General features: G+C 36.6%; 1 protein-coding gene across 1 annotated transcript in view; it reads left to right on the plus strand.

Annotated features, from left to right (window-relative positions):
* lama2 (laminin, alpha 2) overlaps nt 1–26,331 on the plus strand; it is an 820,770-nt gene that overhangs the window by 754,548 nt on the left and 39,891 nt on the right. Inside the window, 4 exon segments of the mRNA XM_051924216.1 lie at nt 299–461; nt 3,832–3,976; nt 4,725–4,863; nt 19,598–19,718. Coding sequence (XP_051780176.1) covers nt 299–461; nt 3,832–3,976; nt 4,725–4,863; nt 19,598–19,718 — 568 coding nt within the window.

The following is a 26,331-nucleotide window of genomic DNA, read 5'->3' on the forward strand; positions in this document are numbered from 1 at the left end:
CAAATTCATAATAATTATTTAAAGAAGGCTTATTACTGGATAGCAAAGTAACTGATGAGAATTGAAAACTCTCAGGTTTATATTATAATGAAAGTATCAAGTATATGAGTTATTAGATTATTGTGTATATTAGTGTTACAATAAACTTGATTAATGATGTCCATTATTGGAGTAGATGGCAATATTATAAGCATTATAGTCTGTTTAAATTGTTGGATTCTGATTGTTTACTGGACATTTCTTTTATGCTTTTTTCCTCATAAGTATTCTTTTTTTTATTATTCTCAATCGATTGCAGCCCTCAGGTTGCAGATAATGAAGGGACAGTGCAGTTTGATGGAGAGGGATATGCAACTGTGGGACGACCATCCCGCTGGAACCCCAACGTGTCAACAATAATGTTTAAATTCCGGACATTCTCTACAAATGCAATTCTTATGTATTTTGCTACAACAGACCTGGTAAAGACTCTCTGATTTTCACTTTATACTGGTTTGAAGTTTACATTGTTTATATCTTACCAGGTCAACAGTACACCCCAATTATCAAATGTTGACCAATGTTATTGAGTTAAAAGAAATGTTGTTATTGTTTTAGAAAAATGCTTCATGATTAACTTATTGTCTATTATATGTCTGGGTGGAAACACAAAAAGAAATGATTTTTGCAGCTTAGTAACTTATCATATTTTGTTGAACAAAATATTAGGTGTAAAATGTGTTCCCTTGTATTAAGTACACTCTAACTTGGGGCCTGATGTGAGTGCGAAAGTGTGGATACAGAATGCATGTGAGTGACTTCTCCATACAATCAACTGGTGACCAGTTAGTTTTGTGTCTGAAACTGTTAGGATAGATTCCAACTCAACACAAGCCCTAAAATTGTCCTAAGCAAGCATTCTAAATGGATGGATGTTATAACTCTGGTGAGGTGGATTTTTCAGGCATTAATTAAGCATTACACCTTAATAATTTAGAGTTTTCTGTTATCTGCACTTCATAAGTGAACAATTATAGTAAGAAAATAGGAAGGTGAATTACATCATGTTTGACTAACTATGAAATTACTTAATTTTTTTTATTTATGTATAGTACAAAAGAGTAAACAAACAGAAAATTGGATGTAAGAAAAATAATAGAATAAAAAGTTCAAAATTTAGCAGGACGTAATTCTGTTAGAGAAATTAGAAATGTACGTGGAAAAGCCTTTCAGTTCCCCAATTGCAGGCTAGAAGCCCTGTCTGATACTGTGAAGGACTTCTAACCTGAATAAGCAGAAACAAAACAAATGTACTATGGATATGGTATCAATAATTTGTATTACTGGGTTTTATGAAGTTGTGTCAAGAAAAAAAAAACATATTTTCACTTCAATTCAATGGAGAGATCATTTTCATCAATCAGGAAACAGCAATACAAATCTGCACTTTTTAAAATTTTTTAGACAGAGCTTGTAATGTGTTTCTTCTTTCATTGAGTAACAGTCTCACATCAAGAATCAGAACTCAAATAGAATGTCAGGCATTTGGAAGCATTTCAATGCTATTGCACAAGTGAAATTAAAAGAATGAAGTACAAGTAATCAGTTATGTGGTGATCAAAAGAAATGTGATATACTTTAAGAGTGAGCAACAAGGTGGTACTGATGATACCCAGACAGTATGAACAGAGCAAAAATAAATGGAAGACCTTTCAGATTTATAAAGATAAATAGTCAAGAGTTGTAATGTTTCCAATTGGTCTAGAAAAACTGAACAAATACTAACATATAGTTCAGCGCAGTATGCAGATTTGTATAAATCCATCCATCCATTATCCAACCCGCTGAATCCGAACACAGGGTCACGGGGGTCTGCTGGAGCCAATCCCAGCCAACACAGGGCACAAGGCAGGAACCAATCCCAGGCAGGGTGCCAACCCACCGCAGAATTTGTATAAAGTAAAGTGGAAATAACATTTACATACCCTTGTTAAATTCTGCATTTGTGATGTTGTATATAGAATAACCACCAGAATACAAACCCATGCCTAGGATATTTAATAATATAGTGTGTCTTTGTTTATTAAAGCAAAGTATTAATCCAAGTCAAAGGAAAAAACAACTTGTGGTATGTCTTCTTCCTTCTGTACCCTGCAATTACAGTCCAACATCCCATAATCTAGTGAATGCTTCTAGGCTTACTAAGTTCAGTTTGTTGATAGGGCATCTCTTAGCTTTATGTCCTTTCTCTTAGTCAGAATTTTCCCTAGTCATCAAATTTAGGGTTCCTCTTATAACAATGATACCTAACACTTGGCTGGAGGTCCTCCTGCTGAGCTTCCAGAAGTGAAGTCCCAGCAATTGTTCTGGTTATTCTGGCTTTTTATCCAAGCATCAGGCAAACTGTAACTGGAAGACTTGAGTGTCTGATCTTAACGTGTACAAAATGCTCCCAGGTACTTCCAGCTTCTGACCGTGTCCTATTGTAGACATCCTGGTTAGGAAATGGGGGCAGAACATTGTTTGAGGCATCTGGAGTCCCTCTCCTGTCTTCCTAGTGTCTTCCCTCTGCACTCAGCTCAGATGTCACAAGGGGAATGAGTAAACTGACAAATGCTGTAGCAACTCTGCCATCACTCAATGAGCAAAGAGTGTCACCCCCACATTTTCACATAAAGCAGAGTTCAGCTACATTGTATAAAGGTAATTTAGTAACTTACTCTAAAGACAAATCTTTCTTTATTGCTGCAGTGAGGCAACGGAGCAACAGATGATTGCCTGTGCCCCTTGTTGAAATTCCAGAACCATTGCAGTTTGATCAGCTATATTATAAACAAGTATGAAATAAAAATAAACATGCATTTAATGTTCTATTTATGACACTTCATTCTGCAAAATTTCTGACATCAACAGTTATTTTAATGATTATGTTAGCGTATTTTTAATTGTGAATTTCGCTCTTATTTAATTCACCTAAGCTTTAGTATTTCTTATTCATCATAGTCTAGTGTTTCCTACTTTAGTACATGTTTATGTTTCATTTTGGTTTTTTTTTTCATAGAAAGTGCTGATACTGTAACTAGAGTGTCAATTAACCAGAATGAAGTAGAGATGTCACTGTCTAATGCATATATATCCTAATGACATGATGATGGAGCACACAATACAAACAGAATGGTAGCTGACAATGAAAGTAAAGACACCTGTGAGATTATTATTTTATGTCTAAATGACAGCAGGCCTTTCTGCCAGTTATGTGTACCATCAATCAGTTAGCATTTTAATCCTACTTTATTTTTACTTTAAGTGCCATCCTTCTACTTGACATTTATGTATTGTTTGACACATAATGTGATGTCATTTAATTGTTGTGCTGATGGTTGTAAGCTTTTAGTTTAAAAGGGTAATTAAGGGGGTAATTAAAATAAATGAAAGTATCAATCAGGAAAATGTATGTTTCAGCTGTGTATTAATTGAATAAGAGCTTAGTAGCAAGACAAACCAACAGAAATGCACCTGCAGTAGGACAATGGTGCAGATCAGCTGAATGAAACACCTTTATTAACAATCAGAGTTATACTTAAAGAGTATTGACTCTTTACTTTTAAAGGGTCAAGTACTATATACATTTATCTTTGAGAATCTACAGTAAGTTTGAATAGGGACGCAATAGATAATATTTTGACTTTTGTCATATTAGCAGCTGAACAAAGTTTCAACATTCAAGCTGATTGACTTTTATTACCTACTCTCAGTGTCTTTATATTGCATTCCACATGTTGAATAGTGCACTGACAGAGCATTTGGAGTACCGCAATAAACCCACACAATTATTTCTTCCTTTTTTAATAGAAAGACTTCATGAGTATTGAGCTAAATGATGGACGTATCAGAGCCAGTTTTGACCTTGGCTCGGGTACAGCATCTGTAATCAGCACACAGCGGCACAATGATGGCAAATGGAAGTCGTTGACCCTCTCAAGAATTCAAAAGCAAGGTAGGTTTCTAAGTCAATGAAAACATTTTTTTGAACAAAGGAAAGTGCTCTTAGGTGTAATGTGAATTAGCATTAAATTAATTGCTGCGTATTACTCACTTGGCCAGATAAACTTTTCTCTCATGCTGTGGTTTTAGCATTTTATATTATCTGTTTTTCTGTATTTTTGTCAACACATTCTGAGTAAATGTAATTTAAATTAGGACCTTGACTTTGTATGGCAGGTATGTTTAATGTGATCATCTAATCGCAACTGTTTTTCTTCAAATAGGACTGGAAGTCCATGACTTTAAAATGTACTGCATTTTATATAAATCATGAAGTTTTCTAATGCTAAATTTGCGATTTTACATTAATGATTTTTTACTGCTGGCAAAGTCCACAATCAGTAGATTATCTAATCACTAAATGTTGTTTACATTTTTATTTGTGTTTCATCTGTACTTTATATATTCTTTAAATAAATGATGGAATAACATATGTCACAATACAGTGTTGCTCAATGTTGTTGCCTTATTAATGGCCAGCCAGATGTAGTTGTTATTAAATACAGATGAATATTTTACAAAGTCTAGGGATCTGCTTCAGGGCTATGCAATCAAGAGACTTAAAAGAATAATAATGAATACAATATTGATTTATCTTGTGATGTATTATCTTAAAAAGAAAATGAGCATGAGGTATTTTAATGAAAAATGTAATGAGTAATATGAATGGAATTTCTCATTGTTTTTTCTTCCACACTTAGCTAATGTGACGATAGTGGATATAGACACTAATCAGGAAGAGAAAATGGGCACTGTTTCTGGAGGAACAAATTCTGGCCTCAATCTTAAGGACAATGAGAAGATTTACTTTGGTGGTTTACCATCTTTAAAAAGCGTCAGGTATTGTCAACTATGTGCATGTGTTACTGTATCTCGGCCAAATTATTACTGGAGGGCCTGGACAGAATTCTGACTTAGCCAAATTTGTGGAACATTGTTTTTTTATTATCTGTTTATATAAGGAACAAAACATAATAACAAAACACAACCCAATCAAATTAAAATAGCATAGTATAATAGTATGTTCCAAAGATGCCCCATAAATGTCAGCAGTCAACCCCCACCCAGTAAAGAGAGCTTTACAACTAGAGAGCCCCATTAAATATGGTTCTTTATATATGTTAAAAAAATAAAAATAAAAAAGATTTAGAACTAAACTCAGCACGTTTACTATTACGTTAATGAGTTCTTGTAGAGTTCTAAATTGTCTGATTAGAATATAGAACATTACTTTCCCATTGAATTTTACAAGGTGGATTGGGATCGCTCCATTGAAGAAAAATAAGCCTTTATGCACATCACACTTTTATCCCATCTGGTAATACTCCAAATATTGCTGTTAGGACATTATAGGAATAGTTTTAAATCCAAGTTGATCTTTCCCAAAGTGTGGGTTGTGGCCCCCTGTGGAAATCGCCATATTGATCTAGGGAGGGTTGCAAGGGTTTTCAACATAAGTTACAAAAAGAATTGTTTGATTATTTAGTAAAATAGGTCACACTGACATGTTATTGTTTTTTTTGTAATGCAATGTGCTTGTTTTTCGGCAACTGTTTTCTCAAATATGTGCGCTGTATTTGAAACATTGATGATTAATTCATTTTTAAGTTTAAATTTCTGTATTTCATTTTAATTGCAGCCATAGATGAAAAACTTTGCTTGCATAAATATGATGTTGCAAATGGTATCAAAAATTGTAAAGCCCCTGTTGAAAGCTTGGGATAGCCTTGCTTTTTTTTCTCCAAAACTGGTTCACACTTTGCAAGAAAAATTCAAGTTTCTACATTCTATCTGCCGATATTTCTTTCTATCTGATGAAATTTTTCTTTCATATTTGTTGAAACTGTGGCCAATTCAATAGAGTTTTGTAAAGAAGGATTCTGTATGTGATTAATGTTGCTGTTTTGCATTTCTTCTGGAAAATATTCCAAAGACTCTTGTTTTAAATGTTGCAAACTTAGTTCCATATTAGAAAATATGTGTTACATCTTTCGTAACATGCATGGCTACTTCTTCTATAATTTGTTCAACACATTGGAATGAATCTAATTTCTTTTTTGCAAGTGAAGTAAGATCATTTCCTTTATAAATCCATTGATTCTGTCTCTGTCTGATATTATATTAACATTATGGTCTTCCAAACTTTTATTCAGAGTGCTCAAATGTTCACAAATATCAACAAGGTAAACTCATTTAAGTAGCCAAAGTGGATGGCAGAATAACTTTGCATATTCCAATTTTTCATTCCACAGGTAGATCAGAAGTCCTACTCACATCTGAAAATCTCTTGTTAACATCTTTTCTCTTGATAGCTGTTTTACTTCTGTGTGGTAAAAAAGATTTTTGTATTATGAACCCATTTCTTTGCATATTTTTAGGACGATCTAAAGTGTTTTTCCTTTGATAGAGTTTATCACATTGATGACAGTTTTTAAAATGCGATTATGATCAGAGGATACAGATTTTGATATTGAAACAGTGACACCATATAGCACAGGGCATGATCACTTTCAGTCTTGTAAAGAGTCCACTTTGACACCCCATTGTTGCTTTGTGACTGTCAGAGTAAATGACAATGCATTTTCTACAACTTATATTTTATGCTCTGCATAAAATGTCAAATAAACACTTTCTAGTAGTGTTAGTTTCTAGTGGTTTGCCAAACGATGTATCTTCCTGTACCGCATTCTCCGAATCATATTGTATGAAAACTACAAATTGTGATTAGTTAGAAATATCTGTAGATTTATCCACTTGCAGTGAGAAGAATGTGCTCCTTTTAATTTTTTCAGTTTAGTCACTAATATCTTCTGCTATAGTACACATTCTTCTTTTAATTGTATTATTGCAGTGAGGTATAGTCTTTTCAGCTTCTTTTTCTCCAATTATAATTCGGACCATGTCAACAGCTGATGGTAAAATCATATTATCAGCAATTGTATGTGACTTGCAACTCAATAACTTGTTAATAATGTTTTTTCGTTAACAGTAGACAGGCAAGTAAACTTTGCTTGTTCTTTATGATGAGTTTATAGTTTTGTTTTGTAGAATTCTAATATCTTGTCTTTGTTGTATGGATTTTTTGTTTTTAAAATTCAAAGTAATCTTGGTGGCTTCATACTTTCTTGTGATAGCATTTCACTTTAAACTACCCACTGCGGTTTATTACTAGAAATAATGGTGAATCCATACATGAGATTTTTTCCTGTACAGTCTATTTTTCATTTATTATGATAGCATTTAGAATTAGAATACACCAATGGTCTTTTCAAAAACATTTTCAAAGTTTCAATTAGTTTCAATTCTCCAGTTAGTTTGCCATATTTATGAGCACATGAGTACACTTATAATGCCAGTTTGCTGCTGTCAGATTTTCAGAAGATTTTCATACTAATTAGCAGCAATGTAATGAAACACAAATCATTATAACTTGCTATTAGGCAACAGTTACTGAGACCCAACTATAATAATAATAATAATTCTTTGCATTTATATAGCACTTTTCTCACTACTCAAAGTGCTCAGCAGTTGCAGGTTAAGGGCCTTGCTCAAGGGCCCAACAGAGCAGTGCCCCTACTAGCATTTATGGGATTTGAACCGGCAACCTTCCGATTGCCAGTGCAGATCTCTAGCCTCAGAGCCACCACTCTGCCTAACTATGTTTACTGTTCTAATAATTGGGGGTCGTGGAAAAATTCTTACCCAAAAGGGGGTTGTGCTGTCAAAAAGTTTGGGAAGCACTATCCTGAAGGTGTTTCCAATATTTTTGACCACAATGGGTTAAGTGCAGGATATTCCCAAAACCTATGACTTAGTAATAGAGGCGCCAAATGACATCTCCATCTCCCAATTGGATCTTGTCTTAGATAGGTAGACAATTGCAGACATAATATGTAAACAATCAAAATCTTTAGTTGAATTATCACTAAATTGTACTTTATAAATTTCTGAATTACATCCCTTTTCTGAAATATTAAATAATAGATCCCTTTTCTATCATTCTCAAAGATCATTAAGGGGTATGTTCCTTAACTTGTACTCTAAAGATGCTGTCTGAATCTTTATCCAAACTATCCAGTCACCTCAAGGACAGATAAAGCTGAAGGATGAGGAAAGTTGAAGTTGAGTAGGTTGCTTTTAATAAATTTTCTTATTTGTATATAGGTATTTGTATAAAGTGTATTGCTGGAAGATTAAAGGTAGATCTTAATAGTTCAAAAGATGCAAATGTCTTAACAATATAAAGCTCTGTCACAATCCTATCAACTGCCATAGACTGAATGCAGCATAGATTAAAGAAGAATACAATACGTGTTTATCACATATGGGGCAATGCTGGGTGATTCAAAAAGGCTCATCCAATTTCAAAGTGCCATATTTTTACAACTGTAAGGCACCTAGGAACCAATTACATACCAATTGAAAGAGGGGGTCATAGAGTTTCTGAATGTCACTGGAAGATGGCTCCCTTCAGTCTGCGAGGAGATGAGCATTTCTCAACAACTAGCTTCCTCATTGCTGGATTGGCTGTAGAAGAGCCCACAATTTGGCACTCCACTTCTAGCCCCCAAGATCACCAGATCTCACGCCGTGTGACAGTTTTTCTTGGGGTATGTTAAGGATTCTGTTTATGTGCCACCACTCCTAACTACACTGGATGATCTCTGAAATTGCATTGAAGAGCCATGAGTACAGTGATATCCGACATGGTCAATGGAGTATGGGATGAATCTGACTATCGCCTTGATGTTGTCCATACAGCTGGAGGAAGTCATATTGAGCACTTGTAAAATTACATAATAAACTTTATGCTCACCTAAACCATTTACAATTTACTGCATTGTCCTATAATCATTTACAAGTGGAATAAATCATTTTGAAATCAGATGAATCTTTTTTAATCACCCTGTGTAGGAGCTTTTCTGCTTTAAAATGTGTCTGATATTGCTTCCATATCTTTAGTAAATGCTGAACAAATGTGTTGCTGATAAGTTGAAGATAATTATTGTTGGCTAGAGCACAAACAGTGTGTGAAAATAAGATTAAGAGCAAAATTTCCGCGGCTAACCAAGTAAGAATAATTTCATGGTTTTCCTACAGTTTACATTTTTTTGTTGAACAGATGTTTGTAACTCAGTAATTGAAATGAATATTAAATAGTGCCATGCCTACTTCAGCTTTAAATCTATGTAGCCTTTTGATGCTTGGCCATTTTGAAGTCAAGGAATGTTATGTTTCAGTTCAGCCCAACTTCGTAAAAAGTGATTTGTTGATCTACAGAGATGCTTTGAAAGAGACATAGAGGCGTAGGAAGCATATTAATGTTGACAATATAGATTCTTTTGGCTAAACTAAGATGGAGGGAGGTCTATCAATTACCAGTTTGATTCATATTTTCTATTGTATTAACAAAATCGTATTTAAGGAGGTCTTTGTTCCTTGTAATATGAAGCAAAGCAGTAAAATTGAAGATGACCTTGCTTTCTCAAAAAACAATTTACTTGAGAATTACAGTACATTTTTTTAAAGAACCAAGACATTAACTACAGATTGTTTACCCCTCTATGCATATCTGATTTAGTGGGTCCATTGTTATTGTACCCTTTCTCTGTGGTGTTTACGATTATTTTCATTTTTTTCTTTTATCCACTGCCAAGACCTAAGCAGTGCAAAGATGTCAATTTCACAAATACTGCATGAGAACAATCTGAAATAAGCATCATGATATGAGGTGACCTACTTTGGCTTATGCAGTCTTGTATTTTATATTTGAAGCCACGGGGTAGTGCTTTCAGGAACAGGTAGCAGGCCACCTACTCTATTATTTGGTAGGGCTTGTTCTCATGTGGCCATAACCACTGCCCTACCATTGCCCATAAGGACCTGGCTTGTTTATGCGTCGGCCGCTCTGGGTCGAACCTCCACTTTCTCACTTTAGACACCTGCCAGTCTGGGGTACCCCTAGGTGAAAATCGGGGCTCTGTTTTCAAAGGGAGGCAGGCACTCTCCTCCGAGAGAGCATAATAAGCCCCTTTTGCCTCCCGCAACCGGAGCAGCCCAATTCTGTGAGCCCCTCCCACAGACTCCCTGAACCATGGGACACCCTCCCCGCCTGAAAACTCGGCCACGGTATGCTCCCACCTGGGTACGTTGCAGGTCCTGTCCCCTTCTCTTCCGGGACCTTTCCATCCTGCCGACTACGCCAATGTCGCAAAAACCAGACATAAGAATCATTAAAAGGTTTGGGGCAGCCACCAGTATATTGGTATCCTGGCTGCAAAGTTGCAAAATGTATAACAGCACTGATGTGCACAAAACCGAGTCCAAAACAGAACTGAGGGAATAGGGAAAAGGTGGAGGCTTTTAAAGGGGAAGACAGGAAGTGAAGTCAGATGGGTCGGGCTCTTAAGCGTCTTCAGCCATAGGCTCGAGCCCGGACGTGACATCAAAGGGGCCAGAGCTGACAAGATCTTCCTTCATAGGCTCGAACCCAGAAGTGACGTCAACAGGGCCATGTGGAATCTCCCGTGGATGGTGTGCAGGAAAGTGAGAAAAAGAATCAGTGCACTCTGGCATATCCCGGTTTGACTCAGAATTGCCCTTACTCAAGCCCTTCAGCTGCCACCCATGCTCACGTGTGTGGCAACCCATACATTCTTTTAATACTCTGATGCTTTTAAACTCGCGGTCTCCACTTGAAGTCACATCACCTACTGGAATTTGTCTGATTTTATCCTAAGTGCAAAGTGGAATTATGGCCCTGATGGTATTAGATTTTTGACAGTTCAGTGATGGCCAATATTCTTGTGTCATTTGTGCAGATCTTGGTTTGTGGTAAACAACCCATTTATTATTTTAAAATAAGAAGAGATAGAGCACATAAAGGTTTTTGAGAACATCTGAATTTCTTCAGAGGACAAGTTGTGGTTGTGCTAAATTTCCATCACTGAGGCCTGTTGTACTTAAATAGAAAGGAGCATGAAAGGATAATAATAATAATTCATTAAATTTATATAGTGCTTTTTCTCAGTACTCAAAGCGCTATCCACACAGGGAGGAACCGGGAAGCGAACCCACAATCTTCCACAGTCTCCTTACTACAGTCTCCTGTGCCACCTGTAAGGATGTTTCCATCTGGTCTTGAGACAGAGATGGAATAAGCGGAGGGACCCTTTCTAGTGGCATACAAGTAGGCAGTAGAGTGGGTGGGGTCACTGTATGTTTTCTGTGGAGTGGACAGACAGAGAGGTCATTCTACTGGCATCTTTGACCAAAGATTCTTTAGTCCTCTGAAACCTGGACAATGATCACACTCCAGACGATGTTCTCTGTTTAATTAGCTTAACTCTTTTAATGAGTGCACTTCATGCTTGCAGATGCTATTAATTTCTTGTTGTGAATGTTCTCAATTGCAGTGCTTAAAATGCCAAAAGCAAATTAACAGTGCCAATATTGAATATTAAGAAAATGAAATGCAACACTAAATACCTTTTGTATATTAACATACTCCGGGTCAGCGTCATGGGGAAACAGCGCCTGTGCTGACAACTACAGAATCAAGTCAATAATGGATGAGACTCTAGTTTATTACAAAACATACTCACCTCAGCACTTACCACATTTATATTTAGAATCAACCCACCATGATGAAGGCACCACATATTAATATGTTTACCCATTCTTGGGCATTTCAATCCATTACACATTGGAGGAAATTGTTTTACATTTTGTTCTGTTCATCCATCACTTAAATGTGAGAAACCTGTATTTCTACTTCAGTCACTCTGCAGCTGCAAATTAACAGAACAAATGTAGCAAATTTGTGGTATCTTTTCAAAATGAACCCCTACGTTAATAGTTATTACAAAAATAATGAGCTAAATCTCCAAACCAATGAAATGGATATATAAAAGCTATTGCAAAGGGAGTACTTTTTTCATGGCATTGTATTTATTAAAGGGGTCCATGTATTTCATTCAGATGTGCTTGTGTAAAATGGGCATTTAACTAGACATACACTGTTGCTTTAATACATTATGTATCATTCTTTTTTCCTTCAAACAGCATAATATCTACTGTTTTCCATTTGTTGACAGTCAGTTTTACATGACAAGACTCATATATACATGTAAGTAAGGTAACATTTTGATTTATGTCCTTTTAAGAAATGCTGGACAAGTGTATAAAACAGAATATTAACATGGCTTCTCTTTATAGAGAGTTGAAGATACTAATATCATATATTGTGAATTAGAAAAAACAGCTTAATAATGAAAACATTTTAAATAATGAGAATAATACACACTGTTATTTACTTCAGAAAATAAATAATATCCTTAAACTTCTTTTGTCCCTTTAGCTCAAAGATTAAAAATCATTTCATCTCATCTTTACATCCACTTTTCCTGGTGAGGGTCACGGTGGCAGCAGGCCAAGCGGGTCAGCTCAGACTTTTCTTTCCTCAGCTACAGACTCCAGCTCTTCCTGGGAAATTCCAGGTCTGCTGCAGAGTCTTCACCCAGTGGGATGTGACCGGAGCAGCCCTGGGGGCACTCTTACGACGTGCTGAAACCACCTCAACTGACTCTTCTTGATTTGGAGGAGCAGTGACTGTACTCTGAGGCTCTCTTGTATTGCTGAGCTTTCCACCCTATCATGGAGTGTCAGCCTAGCCACCCTACACAGAAACCTCATTTCTGTCACTTGTACTCTTGAATTAATCCTTTTGGTCATTTCCAACAGCTCATGACCATAGGTGAAGACAGGAATGCAGACCAACTGGTAAACCAAAAGCTTTGACTTTAGCCACTCCAAGCCACTTGTCAATCTCATGTTCCGTTTTTCTGTCACTCATGAACAAGATCCCAAGATACTTGAACTCCTTCACTAAGCACAGTTTTTATCCTCTTACCTGGAGAGAGCAGTCTGCTCTTTTCCAAGAAATAACCATGACCTCAGACTTAGAGGTGCTGATTTTCATCCCAGTCACGACAGTGAATCGTTCAAGTGCACACTGAATGTCACAGTCAGATGAGGCAAAGAGGACAACATCATCTGCATAAAACTCCAATGTTCCCACTAACTTCCCCAAATGGACACCCTCACATACTCGGCTGTGCATTGATATATTGCCTAATCTTATTTTTATATATTTTTTTATAGACTTTTCTTTCTTCATCTTGTTAAATTCTGTAAATACAGTTAGGTCCATAAATACTTGGACAGAGTCAACTTTTTTCTAATTTTGGTTCTGTACATTACCACAATGAATTTTAAATGAAACAACTCAGATGCAGTTGAAGTGCAGACTTTCAGCTTTAATTCAGTGGGGTGAACAAAACGATTACATAAAAATGTGGGGCAACTAAAGCAATTTTTAACACGATCCCTTCATTTCAGGGGCTCAAAAGTAATTGGACAAATTAAATAACTGGAAATAAAATGTTCATTTCTAATACTTGGTTGAAAACCCTTTGCTGGCAATGACAGCCTGAAGTCTTGAACTCCTGGACATCACCAGATGCTGGGTTTCCTCCTTTTTAATGCTCTGCCAGGCCTTTACTGCATTGGCTTTCAGTTGCTGTTTGTTTGTGGGCCTTTCTGTCTGAAATTTAGTCTTCAGCAAGTGAAATGCATGCTCAATTGGATTAAGATTAGGTGACTGACTTGGCCATTCAAAAATTTTCCACTTCTTTGATTTAATAAACTCCTGGGTTACTTTGGCTATATGTTTTGGGTCATTGTCCATCTGTATCATGAAATGCCGCCCAATCAATTTGACTGCATTTAGCTGGATTTGAGCAGACAGTATGTCTCTGAACACCTCAGAATTCATTCGGCTGCTTCTGTCCTGTGTCACATTATCAATAAACACTAGTGTCCCAGTGCCACTGGCAGCCATGCACACCCAAGCCATCACACTGCCTCCACCGTGTTTTACAGATGATGTGGTATGCTTTGGATAATGAGCTGTTCCACGCCTTCTCCATACTTTTTTCTTGCCATCATTCTGGTAGAGGTTGATCTTGGTTTCATCTGTCCAAAGAATGTTTTTCCAGAACTGTGCTGGCTTTTTTGGATGTTCTTTAGCAAAGTTCAATCTAGCCTTTCTATTCTTGAGGCTTATGAGTGGCTTGCACCTTGCAGTGCACCCTCTGTATTTACTTTCATGCAGTCTTCTCTTTATGGTAGACTTGGATATCGATACGCCTACCCCCTGGAGAGTGTTGTTCACTTGGTTGGCTGTTGTGAAGGGGTTTCTCTTCACCATGGAAATGATTCTGCGATCATCCACCACTGTTGTCTTCTGTGGACGTCCAGGTCTTTTTGCGTTGCTGAGTTCACCAGTGCTTGCTTTCTTTCTCAGGATGTACCAAACTGTAGATTTTGCCACTTGTAATATTGTAGCAATTTCTCAGATGAGTTTTTTCTGTTTTCACAGCTTAAGGATGGCTTCTTTCACCTGCATGGAGAGCTCCTTTGACCGTATGTTGTCTGTTCACAGCAAAATCTTCCACATACAAGCACCACACCTCAAATCAACTCCAGGCCTTTTATCTGCTTAATTGGTAATGACATAACGACGGACTTGCCCACACCTACCCATGAAATATCCTTTGAGTCAATTGTCCAATTACTTTTGAGCCCCTGAAATGAAGGGATTGTGTTAAAAAAATGCTTTAGTTGCCTCACATTTTTATGCAATCGTTTTGTTCGCCCCACTGAATTAAAGCTGAAAGTCTGCACTTCAACTGCATCTGAGTTGTTTCATTTAAAATTCATTGTGGTAATGTACGGAACCAAAATTAGAAAAAAGTTGTCTCTGTCCAAATATTTATGGACCTAACTGTACATGTTGTTGTTTTTGTTGCAACATATCTTTCATTAGGAAAACATAAGCATCTGATTTAAAAAAAGGCAGCCCCCATTTTAATATTGAGAATGAAGGGTTCAAGCCTTCAAACCCCAAAGATCGGGTCAAACATGTACAAACACACCCAAAAGTAAACTGAGGACACTGCAGGGCCAGCTGGTCCAGTCCCATCAACCAGGGAAACAGGCTAACAGCACACAGCATGAAGACAAATTCAAATACTACAGTAGGCAGTATTTTATTTTTTAATTAATTAACATATGGTGAAAAATTGTAAAAAAAAAAAAATGCTTAAGATGCTTAAGCTGAAGGATGGTATAAATATGTTACTAACAAGTTAAATTACAGAGAGAAGCTTGTTGACTATTTTGCACATCATCTGTTGAAGCTGTGCTCTACTGGCCATGATGTATTTAAATTAGAGATGACTTACTGTGACTGAGTGCATTGTGAGAGTGAACTCTTTATAGACTATTTTGTTGTTGTTATAAATAGCTTTCAAAAGGTACTTATCTTGGCTGGAGAAAGAATGCGATTTTGGGTACTGGTAGGCAGGCAGCTGTGCAGCTGCTCGACTGCACAAGTCAGAGGCACGTGGGGGCTCGTGGAGTACTAAATGGCCCATACACTTTTTGTTATAGAATAGAATGGCAGCCCGTGTGTGTCTGATGCTACAGAGGAGAAAGTAAGAGATCAGTGTGCCAGCAGAAGCAGAGAAGAGTCGTAAAAGAGGTAAAGGGCTCAAGTAAAGTGATTTGGCTTATTGGAGGGAGAGAGAGTGTTCTGGTTAAGGGGAGTGTGTGGTGTAGTCAGCGATCCTGTGCACTTCTCATTGGAGGTGACAGGATGTACGTTGATGGGGATTGGACAATACAAAAAAGGCCAAGAGGTCATCTTTTGTCATTCCAGAGGAGGATAGCAAGAACCTTTTTCAACTGTGTAAGAAGAAAGGGATGCTATGATAGAATTGGGTCCCTGAACTGTTTTTGTTGGGGCTGATTCGGTGGCTCAAATCTTGGTGCAGGGTAGAAGGGTATAGGCTTATGGGGCATTGGGACTCCTTTTGGAACAGATGGGACCTGTTCCATCATAGGCTAGTTGAGGGTTTTTTAAACTAGGGAATGGGGGTTTTAGGACAGGCCAGGTTTAGAACTATATGTGGAGGAATAAACAATGGTGTAGAAATAAAACTGTGTAGTGTGAATTTCCCATTGGGATTAATAAAGTATCTATCTATCTATCTATCTATCTATCTATCTATCTATCTATCTATCTATCTATCTATCTATCTATCTATCTATCTATCTATCTATCTATCTATCTATCTATCTAGTAATTTAAATGCTAACCCGACATTTAAATATAGAAGGAGTAACACATTAGAAATAGCTTAACTTAATGCCAGAAGTATCAAAAATAAGTCAAGTGAGTTGCAGTTGTATGTACTGTAGCATAGCATGATTATGATATTATAACAATAGTGGAAACCTGGCTAAATAACAAAGATGGGGATGAATGTAACATAGAAGGATATACATTTTTTAGGAAGGATAGACAGAACAGAAAAGGAGGTGGACTTGCTGTTTATGTCAAACAGAATTTAACCTCCTTAGCATTGCATATTTTTCCAAAAAAACATGTAAAAAACGTTGCATTTTTTTTGAGCATAAAAATGTAATTTTTCATGCCCAAAAAATGCAATGCTTTTTATATACATCTGGAAAGAAAATATGAAAAGAAACACCTATGACGTTGGATTGTGTCTTTCACCATGCTTTAAGATTTACCACACAAAGTACTCATTTTGAGATTATATACTGTTTTGGCATCATTAGCAGTATTATTATTAGTTATTATTTTTGTTATTACTGTTCATTTCATATTATTTTTATTCATCATTACTGTTATTATTTGTATCATTATTTTACTACGTCATAGGTGTTTCTTTTCATATTTTCTTTCCAGATGTATCACTTTTTGAACAGCACACTGTATAGTTACAAGTTGGATTCTGTATTTTTCAGTTAGAGGTATATTGTATAATCAATAAAATGTCTACCAATAAGACGATCTGGATTGATCCCCAATGTGCTGGGTCGACCGCATCTCTTTAGTGGTAGTGTGGAGGGTGGATGTGCAGCAATGATTTGCTCTACAAGCTGGAATGTAAAGTTTGCATGAGATACAGTTTCTCCAGCTTTTTGTTTGTATAAGATGAATGTGTTCCAAATGCACTGCTCCACCAGTTGACGAAGTATCTTTTTGTAGTTTTTCTTTTGTGGTCTCCGCATAATAGGATAGAAAAGTCAGTTCTTGATCTGCACAATTTACACTGCTCATCATGTTATTGCAGTCGACCATAGCACAAGGCTTCGTAACCTGCTTGCCATTTTTTGCCTGTACGGTGACCCTAGCTGCATTATGTACTGTGCTAAGAAGACAAACATTTTTCTTGTCTTTCCATTTCAGCACAAGCACTTTACCCTTTTACCAAGGTACTAGCGTACCTCGCTGTAATTCAGTCTTTCTTTTCAGCAAGTCAAATAGCTCTGGCAAAGTATAAAAATTGCCCATGATTACACAGCAATCTTGATCCAGCAGAGCATCTATCATAGTCAGCACCGATGACACAGCAACGCTGTACTGATTGTATTTCAGATTTAACATGGTCCCTTTCCCTGTGTATAGAACAGAATTCCAAATTAATCCCATTTCAGATTAACAAAGCCCAGCAAACTTTATGCCAAATCTTGCTCTTTTTGACGTGATGTACTGTATCCATGATAGTCTACGCTTATAAGGCATGAGACTTTCATTGATGCTGACATCACGGTCCGGAATGTAAACGCTCTGAAATTTTGCTACCATGATCTGGTATATCTTCCAGAATTTCTTCATTTTGGGTGCTGGATGGGTATTCTCATCAAAGTCTTCATTTTTGGTAAATTGCATATATTTTATAACTAGTGAAAACCTGCACTCAGACATAATGTCTCCAAAAAACAGCAGCACTGACAGCACTTTTACAGCCTGAGTGATTCTCAGTTCTAACGCGTACGCTAGATACATCTATACAGTTGCCCAAGTGCCGCTCTGGTATAATGATAAGGAGGTTAAATTTAAGTCCTCCACAGTTGGACGATAAGCCCTATCTTAGTGAGGACATGTGGCTTCGGAATTACGGAAAGAGGCCTTATTTTAGGAGAATGTTATAGACCACCCAATGCAGACAGTAATTTCAACACACATCTTTTTAGTAATATTAAAAAGGCAACTTTGCAATAGGATAACATAGTCGTCTGGGACTTTAATTATCCAAATATTAACTGGGATAACGTTGCAAATGGAGGAGCAGAAGAGCAGGAGTTTTTAGAAGTAATCAGTGATTGTTTTTTAACACGGTGTGTTAAAGCACCAACAGGGGATAAAGCTTGTCTGAATTTAGTATTTTGTAATAATCAAGATAGAATTGAGGGTGTAGAGGTGATTGAACCACTAGGGTTAAATGACCACAATATAATAAGTTCTCAGTGTTTTGTAAGAGTGCAGATGCAAAGACTAAAACTGTTAAGTTTAACTTTGGTAGGGCAAATTTTGAGCAGATGTGCCGAAGTCTAAGGAAGATAGACTTGGATAAGCTTTTAAGTGTGGAGACAGTTGAGAAGCAGTTGAACAGGTTTAAAAATGTTTTACATGTAATGCAGGACATACATACATACCTACATTTGGAATTAATAGGAAATTTGAAAAATCTCCACAGTGGGTTAATAAAGAATTAAAAAAAGAAGGTGGAAAGGAAAAAAACTGAAATTGCGTGAAATTTTCACGTTCATTGGGATTTGTTTGTGAAATTTTGTGGAATGTGATGTATGCACAGATTTATGCATCTGGATTTGTTTGTGCTTATGTACATTTCCACTTTTGTCCATACACCATGTTTTTGTGTGAATTCTACGCACAATGTTAAGCATGAAGCCCCATACCTCTAGTAAAGGATCAAAAATCAAAAATAATACATTCATAATCACTGACCTTGAAATAGTCTAAAATGATACTCCACATACTTATGTTTGACGTTTGTCATTTTTAACCTTCTGGGTGTGGCTCTTAGAGGGCTAGGACCACCAGTGAATAATTGAATATCAAACATATTATCATATTTAAGATCTGCAACCATGAAATAGCATAAAACGACACCCCACAGGCCTGTATTACAATCCTGATTTTTTCAAAGTTTTGTGAAAAGGAACAACTTTTACCCCTCATATCCCATTAAGGGGTGAACTTGTTGGGTCAATTGATGTGTCATGTAAAACTTCAGTTCTTCTAATTATTTTGCTGAAAACACCTATTGGTTTACTGTTTATCATAAGGGTATAATTTCTTGCAGAAAATATGGTCAAAAAAATTGCCTAAATATGAGTGGTTTGGGTTTAGGGTGAAAAAATCATGAGATCTTGTATACCTAGATGTCAAGATACTGTAAGTCCAATGGAATTTTATATGTCGGGTTTTCTCTTACCGGTGAGTCAATAAGCGCTGGATAAAAAACACTGAAGTGATTTCAAAGCGTTCATAAGTAATTCTTATGAGTACAGAATATGGCTGAAAGTAAATAGACATGGTAGACATGCAATATACAATTGATCTTGTTTCTGAAAATGTCTAAAAGTTGTCTCGACATTTTTTGTTTCCTCACAGAGCCGAAGTAACCCTGAAGAAATTTTCTGGCTGTTTCAAAGACATTGAAATTTCCAGGACACCTTACAACTTGTTAAGTAGCTCTGATTACACAGGCCTTACAAAAGGATGCTCAGTGGAGGTGAGTGTAAAAAAGAAAAAAAAATGTAACTATTTTCCAAAATATTAAATTAAACATTACACATTTAATTATGCTCTGTTCCTGACAAAATCATTAAAATGAAAATAAATGAGAAAAATATTTAAAAGATAAGCATACAACTCAGCCCAGAAAAAGAATTTAAAAAAAAATTTGTGATCAAGGTTGTCCCACAAATTAGACGTTGGTTTTCTTAGTCTGAATGTCATTTCCTTTGTAATTGTGTTGTACGGTTTCTTTTTTGAAAATTGTTTAAACTATCCAATTATTTAGGGCATCATATTCTGTTCTGCTTCTGTGAATTCCATGTTAATTTTAAAAAGTTTAATTTTGTAAAGTCATAAAATTCATAGCATTAAGTACACAAAAAACCTAGACTGGAAGCAGTGACCCTGGACTGCATTGTCAATAATAAGCTAAGAGCAATAGTGTGTATGAGTACAGGTGTTTTTGTGCATATTACTTTTTTCTTTTATTGTTGTCTATCTAAATAATGGGTTGCCACAACTCATGAGGCACATACTGACATTTGTGTCATCTGTTGATAACAGTGTCATCTGTTGTGATAATTATCTGTGGCAACATGTTGGGTACGGATGAAAACATTTCTTGGTTTCAGCGCATTGCCCAAAAAGACATTAGTAAGCCACTTTTTCACCAATGCCTGATGCATTTTGCAGGAGTAATTGCAATAGAATATGCTCCATGAATCCCTCGCGTGATGGCAGAAACTAACAAAACAAAGCACGATATATATGGAGCCTTCCAACTATCTTAACATGAGTATGCCAGGTTGGGTCTTTCTACCATGTCAGGGCTACTTTTTCATGAACTGTCTTGTCTGCAATTGGACATTGGATGACTATAGAGGAATATTTCAGAAAAAAATAAAAATAAAATAAATATGCTTATAAATAACTATACTGTAACAGCCATCCATCCATTTTCCAACCTGCTGAATCCGAACACAGGGTCACGGGGGTCTGCTGGAGCCAATCCCAGCCAACACAGGGCACAAGGCAGGAACCAATCCTGGGCAGGGTGCCAACCCACCGCAGGACACACACAAACACACCCACACACCAAGCACACACTAGGGCCAATTTATAATCGCCAATCCACCTAACCAGCATGTCTTTGGACTGTGGGAGGAAACCGGAGTGCCCGGAGGAAACCCACGCAGACACGGGGAGAACATGCAAACTCCACGCAGGGAGGACCCGGGAAGCGAACCCAGGTCCCCAGGTCTCCCAACTGCGAGGCAGCAGCGCTACCCACTGCGCCACCGTGCCGCCCATACTGTAACATGTGACAATAAATAAATAGTAACAAAATGAGGTGTGAGCATAAGTAAGTAAATGTGTCGCAAAACAAATGAATTTTGTTTCTATTTTCTCCAAGCATTTATTTAATTATGTTTTCATAATTTTTTATTTGTTAAAATGAATGTCTTAATTTTTTTATTTCAATAACACTACATATATACCTTGAAATTAGAGCTGTCATTTTCACCCTCAAAGTTTAGAAAGTCAGCTCTAACAAGTTGTCATGAATCATGAGAACGTACATTAAATCTTTGACAATGAAGTGCCACATTTACAGTAGACACGTGAGATGCAGACTCTTCAGAGGATGATGAATTAATAGCTTCTTGAATTAAAGCAGCCACTTTGTGGTGTAATTCTGGGTAACTTTTTCTTGCACTCATATCCGCCACAGACATGTGCAGTTACCACTTTGAGAATGTGCTTTGCTTGCCTTTGGAATTCTGTGGCTCATAGCTCTAAACTGCAGCCACTGTGTTCTTGGGTCGGTGGCCTGTTTGCATACACAATATTCGGAGTGAAGTGATTGGGGGAGTTCACAGTGGAGTTTCTTCTGGTTTAGCATGTATATGCCGGGACACATGCATTTTCATCCCCAATTGCTGTGGTTTTGAACAGAAAAGATGACTGGAAACTATTTTGGAAGTCTCTCCTGTAATGCTGATATTGTTCTGAGTTTTTTCAAAGTAATCATGACACCACACGTGATTAACACAACAGTTTTACTCAACTCTGTACGTGAGGTGCTTTTTTTTTTTTAGAATTACACATCTCATCCTTGAGTCCTTGTATATTGATGGGGGAACAGTCCCCCATAGATGAGTAACTGGCCATACGTAAAATTAATTTTTTGTGTGTAGTAGATGGGTTGCCATGTGTTAGTAGACCCTATTTTCACGGTAGACTGATTTAAGGAAATGCCAAAGATCAATGGCCGAATGTCAGCAGAATTCCTCAGACTGAGAAGTGGTAGCTAATAGTTCCCACACTGAGCAAAAATGACAGTGTTATTTATGTCGTGTGGATAAACTCAGATTTGATTGTGCCCTCAGCCCTGGAATAAAAATGCATTTTATCATTGTAAATGTGAGTGTGCACATCTTTGTTTAATTACAATTTTAAAAGTCCTGAAAATATTATATATTGTGTCAAAGAATAGTCAAAGAGCCACAAAAAAGGTTTGGGGCAGCCTCCTGTATACTTGAACCCGAATGCAAAATGATAAATTGATTGCACAATTGTGTACAGATTGGAGTCCAAAACAGAACTGACTTGGCTGAGGCAAAGATGGCGGTGTTAAAGGAAGGCTGAAGGAAGTGACGTTGTCGGGACTGGAAGTGGTGTCTTTGGTCCCGTGACCAGAAGTGATGTCACTGGGGCCATGTGGAATTTCCCGTAATTGGTCTGCAGTGGAAAGAGAGAAAGCATTAGCACACTCTGCCAACCCCTGGTCTGGGGTGGAATTACCTTCATTTGAGCCCTTTAGCTGCCTCCCATGCACATGTGTGTGACAATGGTAAAAAACTCCTTTCAAATACTTGTACCAATTAAAAAGAAAATTCCTCCACAAAAGAAAAAACAAACTGAAAAGCATACTTGGGTGCTTCTCTTGGCCATTGATCTGGTTACTGTCTTACTGTAAATGTTACCCCTGACTAGGTGATCACATTGCTAGTTTAAAGCATGGCATAACTGAACGTACCAATCTGAACTTTACACTCAGCACTGAGCCAGTGTTTTGTACTTAAATGATTTTGAATTATGATTTTTAATCAAATTATGATTTTTTTTTTTAACCTTTCTCTTCCTTTTTTGGAGAATTCCATAGAGAAGTTGTGTCCTCTTCTGATGTTACATACTGTATGTTGCCGTGTGAGTGCATATGATATTTCTCTAGTATAAATTCCATTTTAGCAAACTGACAGGTGATGTAATCCAGTAATGTGAATACAAACAGTAAGATATAGGAGACAATTTTTTCCTTTTGATTTTATGGTCAAGTGTAACTTTAGAAGAACTAATGGATTAATGAATTCATAAAATGTCCATATGTATCATAGTGAGTTTCCCTGTGGATTACTGTATTATCTGATATATTTGTTGTTTACTTGTAACTTACCAGAAAATATGAATTCTCCATTGTAGGATGATAATAATAAGCCTTGACCTGAAATCTCCATAGCAGAAGGACTGGAACAAATCCACAGTTCCACTGTTATAATATGGCAAATGGCATTTCCAGAGCTGTCATGAGATTTGATCTTACTGTATGATGACATTCAAACTGACACATGCACAATGTGCACTGAGTTAACAGTTTACTTTTGCAATATGAGATGAAGCTAGCATGTTCCACAAGTCTATTAAACCAATTTTTTATTTATTTTTCAAAATACAAGGTTATGGAGCTTGTATAAACCGTCTCCAAGAATTTTTTCTACCAGTTTGTTACAGTGATAGAATCTGAACTATTATATGGAATAGTAATATTAAATAAGAACACAATTAGGCTAGTTTTCTGTGTACTAAAGCTGCCAGCCTTGCTATCATATATTGTAATGGAGCCAATCCTAGCAACAGCAATTGTGCGCCAGGAATTGGGCACCCCACTCACAATCACACAGTATCAACTTAGAGTTGCCAATTAACCTAGCATGCATTCCTTCAAGATGTGGAAGACTTCTTTAAATAAACTGTGATATTTCTATGCTTCTGATCCTCACTACAGTACAAAAACCTATAAAGCAGAAAACAACCTACTGGGCTTTCTTGTTCTTTCATGCTGTGTAAGTTCATACATGGGAGATAAGGCAGGCCTACGGCAAACACAAGAGTCGTTTTGATGTTCTTTTCCCATTGATTAAAGCGTTTTTTCCCCCTGCTCTCAAAAAAAGCACAATAGTTATAGTGAGAAATAGATTTGTCCATGATCGATGTCAAGTACAGTATATATGTTCAAGGCATTCAGAAGCACACTGCTGATGACTTTGTAGTGGTAAGGCTCTTAAAACTTTTAGTGCAGTGCTTCATGTGGACTGTTTTAGCATTCTTGAACAAGCCTTAAAGTACTCTTCTGATCTTCATTTAATGGTTCAAATCATATAGTATTTGCCAGGTCTAACTCCTGTTGTGTTACGGCTTGACCTCAGAATTGATGTTAGCATAGCTGCTGGTGTTTTAGGCCACACTCCTTGAACTGCATTTTAACTGTTTTACCTTTTGACCAATCGACATGAACAATATTACTTATATTATATCAACATATAACCTAAAACTAATGAAAACATGGTCACATTATAGAACAGATGTTGTTTTTGACTTTTTCTCTTTAATTTATGCCTATGAGCTATTTGTACTGAAATATTATCATCTTGACTTAATGATAAGTTGCCTCATGCAAGTCACTTGTATAAGTTGATTCTTGTGTTTGTTAAAACTGGAATGATTTAAAGAAAAGAAATACACTGGCATGTTAGTTATTGCTGTTATTTCACAAACCCAGTGACCTAAATTCAATTCATGGCTCAAGTCACTTAATCTAAGTGTTTTGCTTTGCTTCTACACTTAAAATCTATATGTTGCTTTAATCTGTGACTATAAACTATCCTAGGCTGATGGAATGGACATCTCATTGTACTTCACTTCTCCCTGGTGGTTCTCATTATGAAATACCATTTAAGCCAAATTAAATACGTACACGTTAGACAACATACGAATGACACAACATTCAGGTGTATCTGGCAGTAAAGTTAACTAACATGAAAGTGGGAGCATTTCACATTTTGTAGTTTCTTCTTCCAAGAGTTAGGTGCTTTGTTTTAGTTTGTGAAATATTTTTGCAACAGTGAGTCATATTCAAAAATAACAGTGATAAAGGAATAGAATTACATGCGTTAGTAGACTACATTAAATACATGCTTTTTAACAGTACTTTACAATGTCATGTAATTAAAAATGTAGCTTACACAGGGTTGTGATGGCCCTATAGCTTTCATACATACCAGACTCCGAGACAAGTAATGTACAAAGGGCATGAATTGAGGTGTTTTAATAATGGAGGGTCTGTGACAGGGTGTTGTTTAATTTTCTAAAACATAACATTTTCATAGTATGTCCAATACAGTAGATCCAAATAATTACCAAAAAAAAAAATAACTATCAATACAAAATGACCAATACTATCATAAAATAAATAACAATATTAACGTGTGAAAAACAACTGAATAAATGTTTTCCTTCTAGCTATTAATATTAGTTAAAGCCCAGTAATTAATTACAATTATAGAAATAACTAAGAACTTGAAAATGAACTGCTTTACTGCATATCAGGAATACAAATGTTGATAATTATCTTAAAGATTAAAATTCCAAACTGGATATGCGGAAACAAAAGCAACTCTTTGTGCGCTAATAAATAAACCGTAACCTCAGTCGAGTCTGTTGTACCATTAAGTAAGTCTTTGAGCACAGTGCAAAGTGCAATCCTGCCCTGCCATTGTTATTTGGGGTACAGTCCACCTCTTCAGGCCCAGTTGAAACTGCACACCACAGTACGGTCCCAGAAGCTGCAGTCTTCTAATCTCATACAGTGCATCAGCTAAACCCATGCTATGTTTATAACAGTTGGGGGAGCTGCACCTTTCTTGTGTTAATTAGTTGAAACACTGTTTGAGAGCTATTCGATAATGCATTTTTTTTTATCTTTTTTTTTACAATAATAATCTGCAGATAATACTAGTTCAGTCAATTCACTCTTAAATTGTACATAATTGCTTTCCTCTTCCATTCATTTACAGAGAAATTATTTGTTTAGTTCTTATATAGTTAATTTACTGTACCTAAAGCATTTGGAGGAGTGTACTGTTGTATGATCTCTTTGCACACGAGTGCCCTCATCTAACTCACTTGCATTGAGTGACTGAGGAGTCCATTTTTTTTTGTATTAGTTTTGGTTTTGATTCACTTGCTATTACTTGAACTTGGTCCTATCTTGGCTTTAACCCTGCTTGGACTCAATTCTGACTTGCTCTTGACTAGCTGTGGTCTTAAACTTGTCTTGGACTCAGAAGTAGTGGTCTTGACTATAGCACTACTCCTGCCTCATAGATCCATTTTCTTGGGTTCACGTCTACACATTCCACACAGGTTTATGAAGGCTTTTACCAGGTACTCCAGATTTCTTCCCACATCCAAAATATGTGCAAAGTAGATTAATCATTGAATTAATGTTGGATCTAGGTGAGTGTGAGTATATGATGAGTAGGCCTGAG

This window comes from Erpetoichthys calabaricus, chromosome 3 (genome assembly GCF_900747795.2).
Source record: "Erpetoichthys calabaricus chromosome 3, fErpCal1.3, whole genome shotgun sequence".
Classification (NCBI taxonomy): domain Eukaryota; kingdom Metazoa; phylum Chordata; class Cladistia; order Polypteriformes; family Polypteridae; genus Erpetoichthys; species Erpetoichthys calabaricus.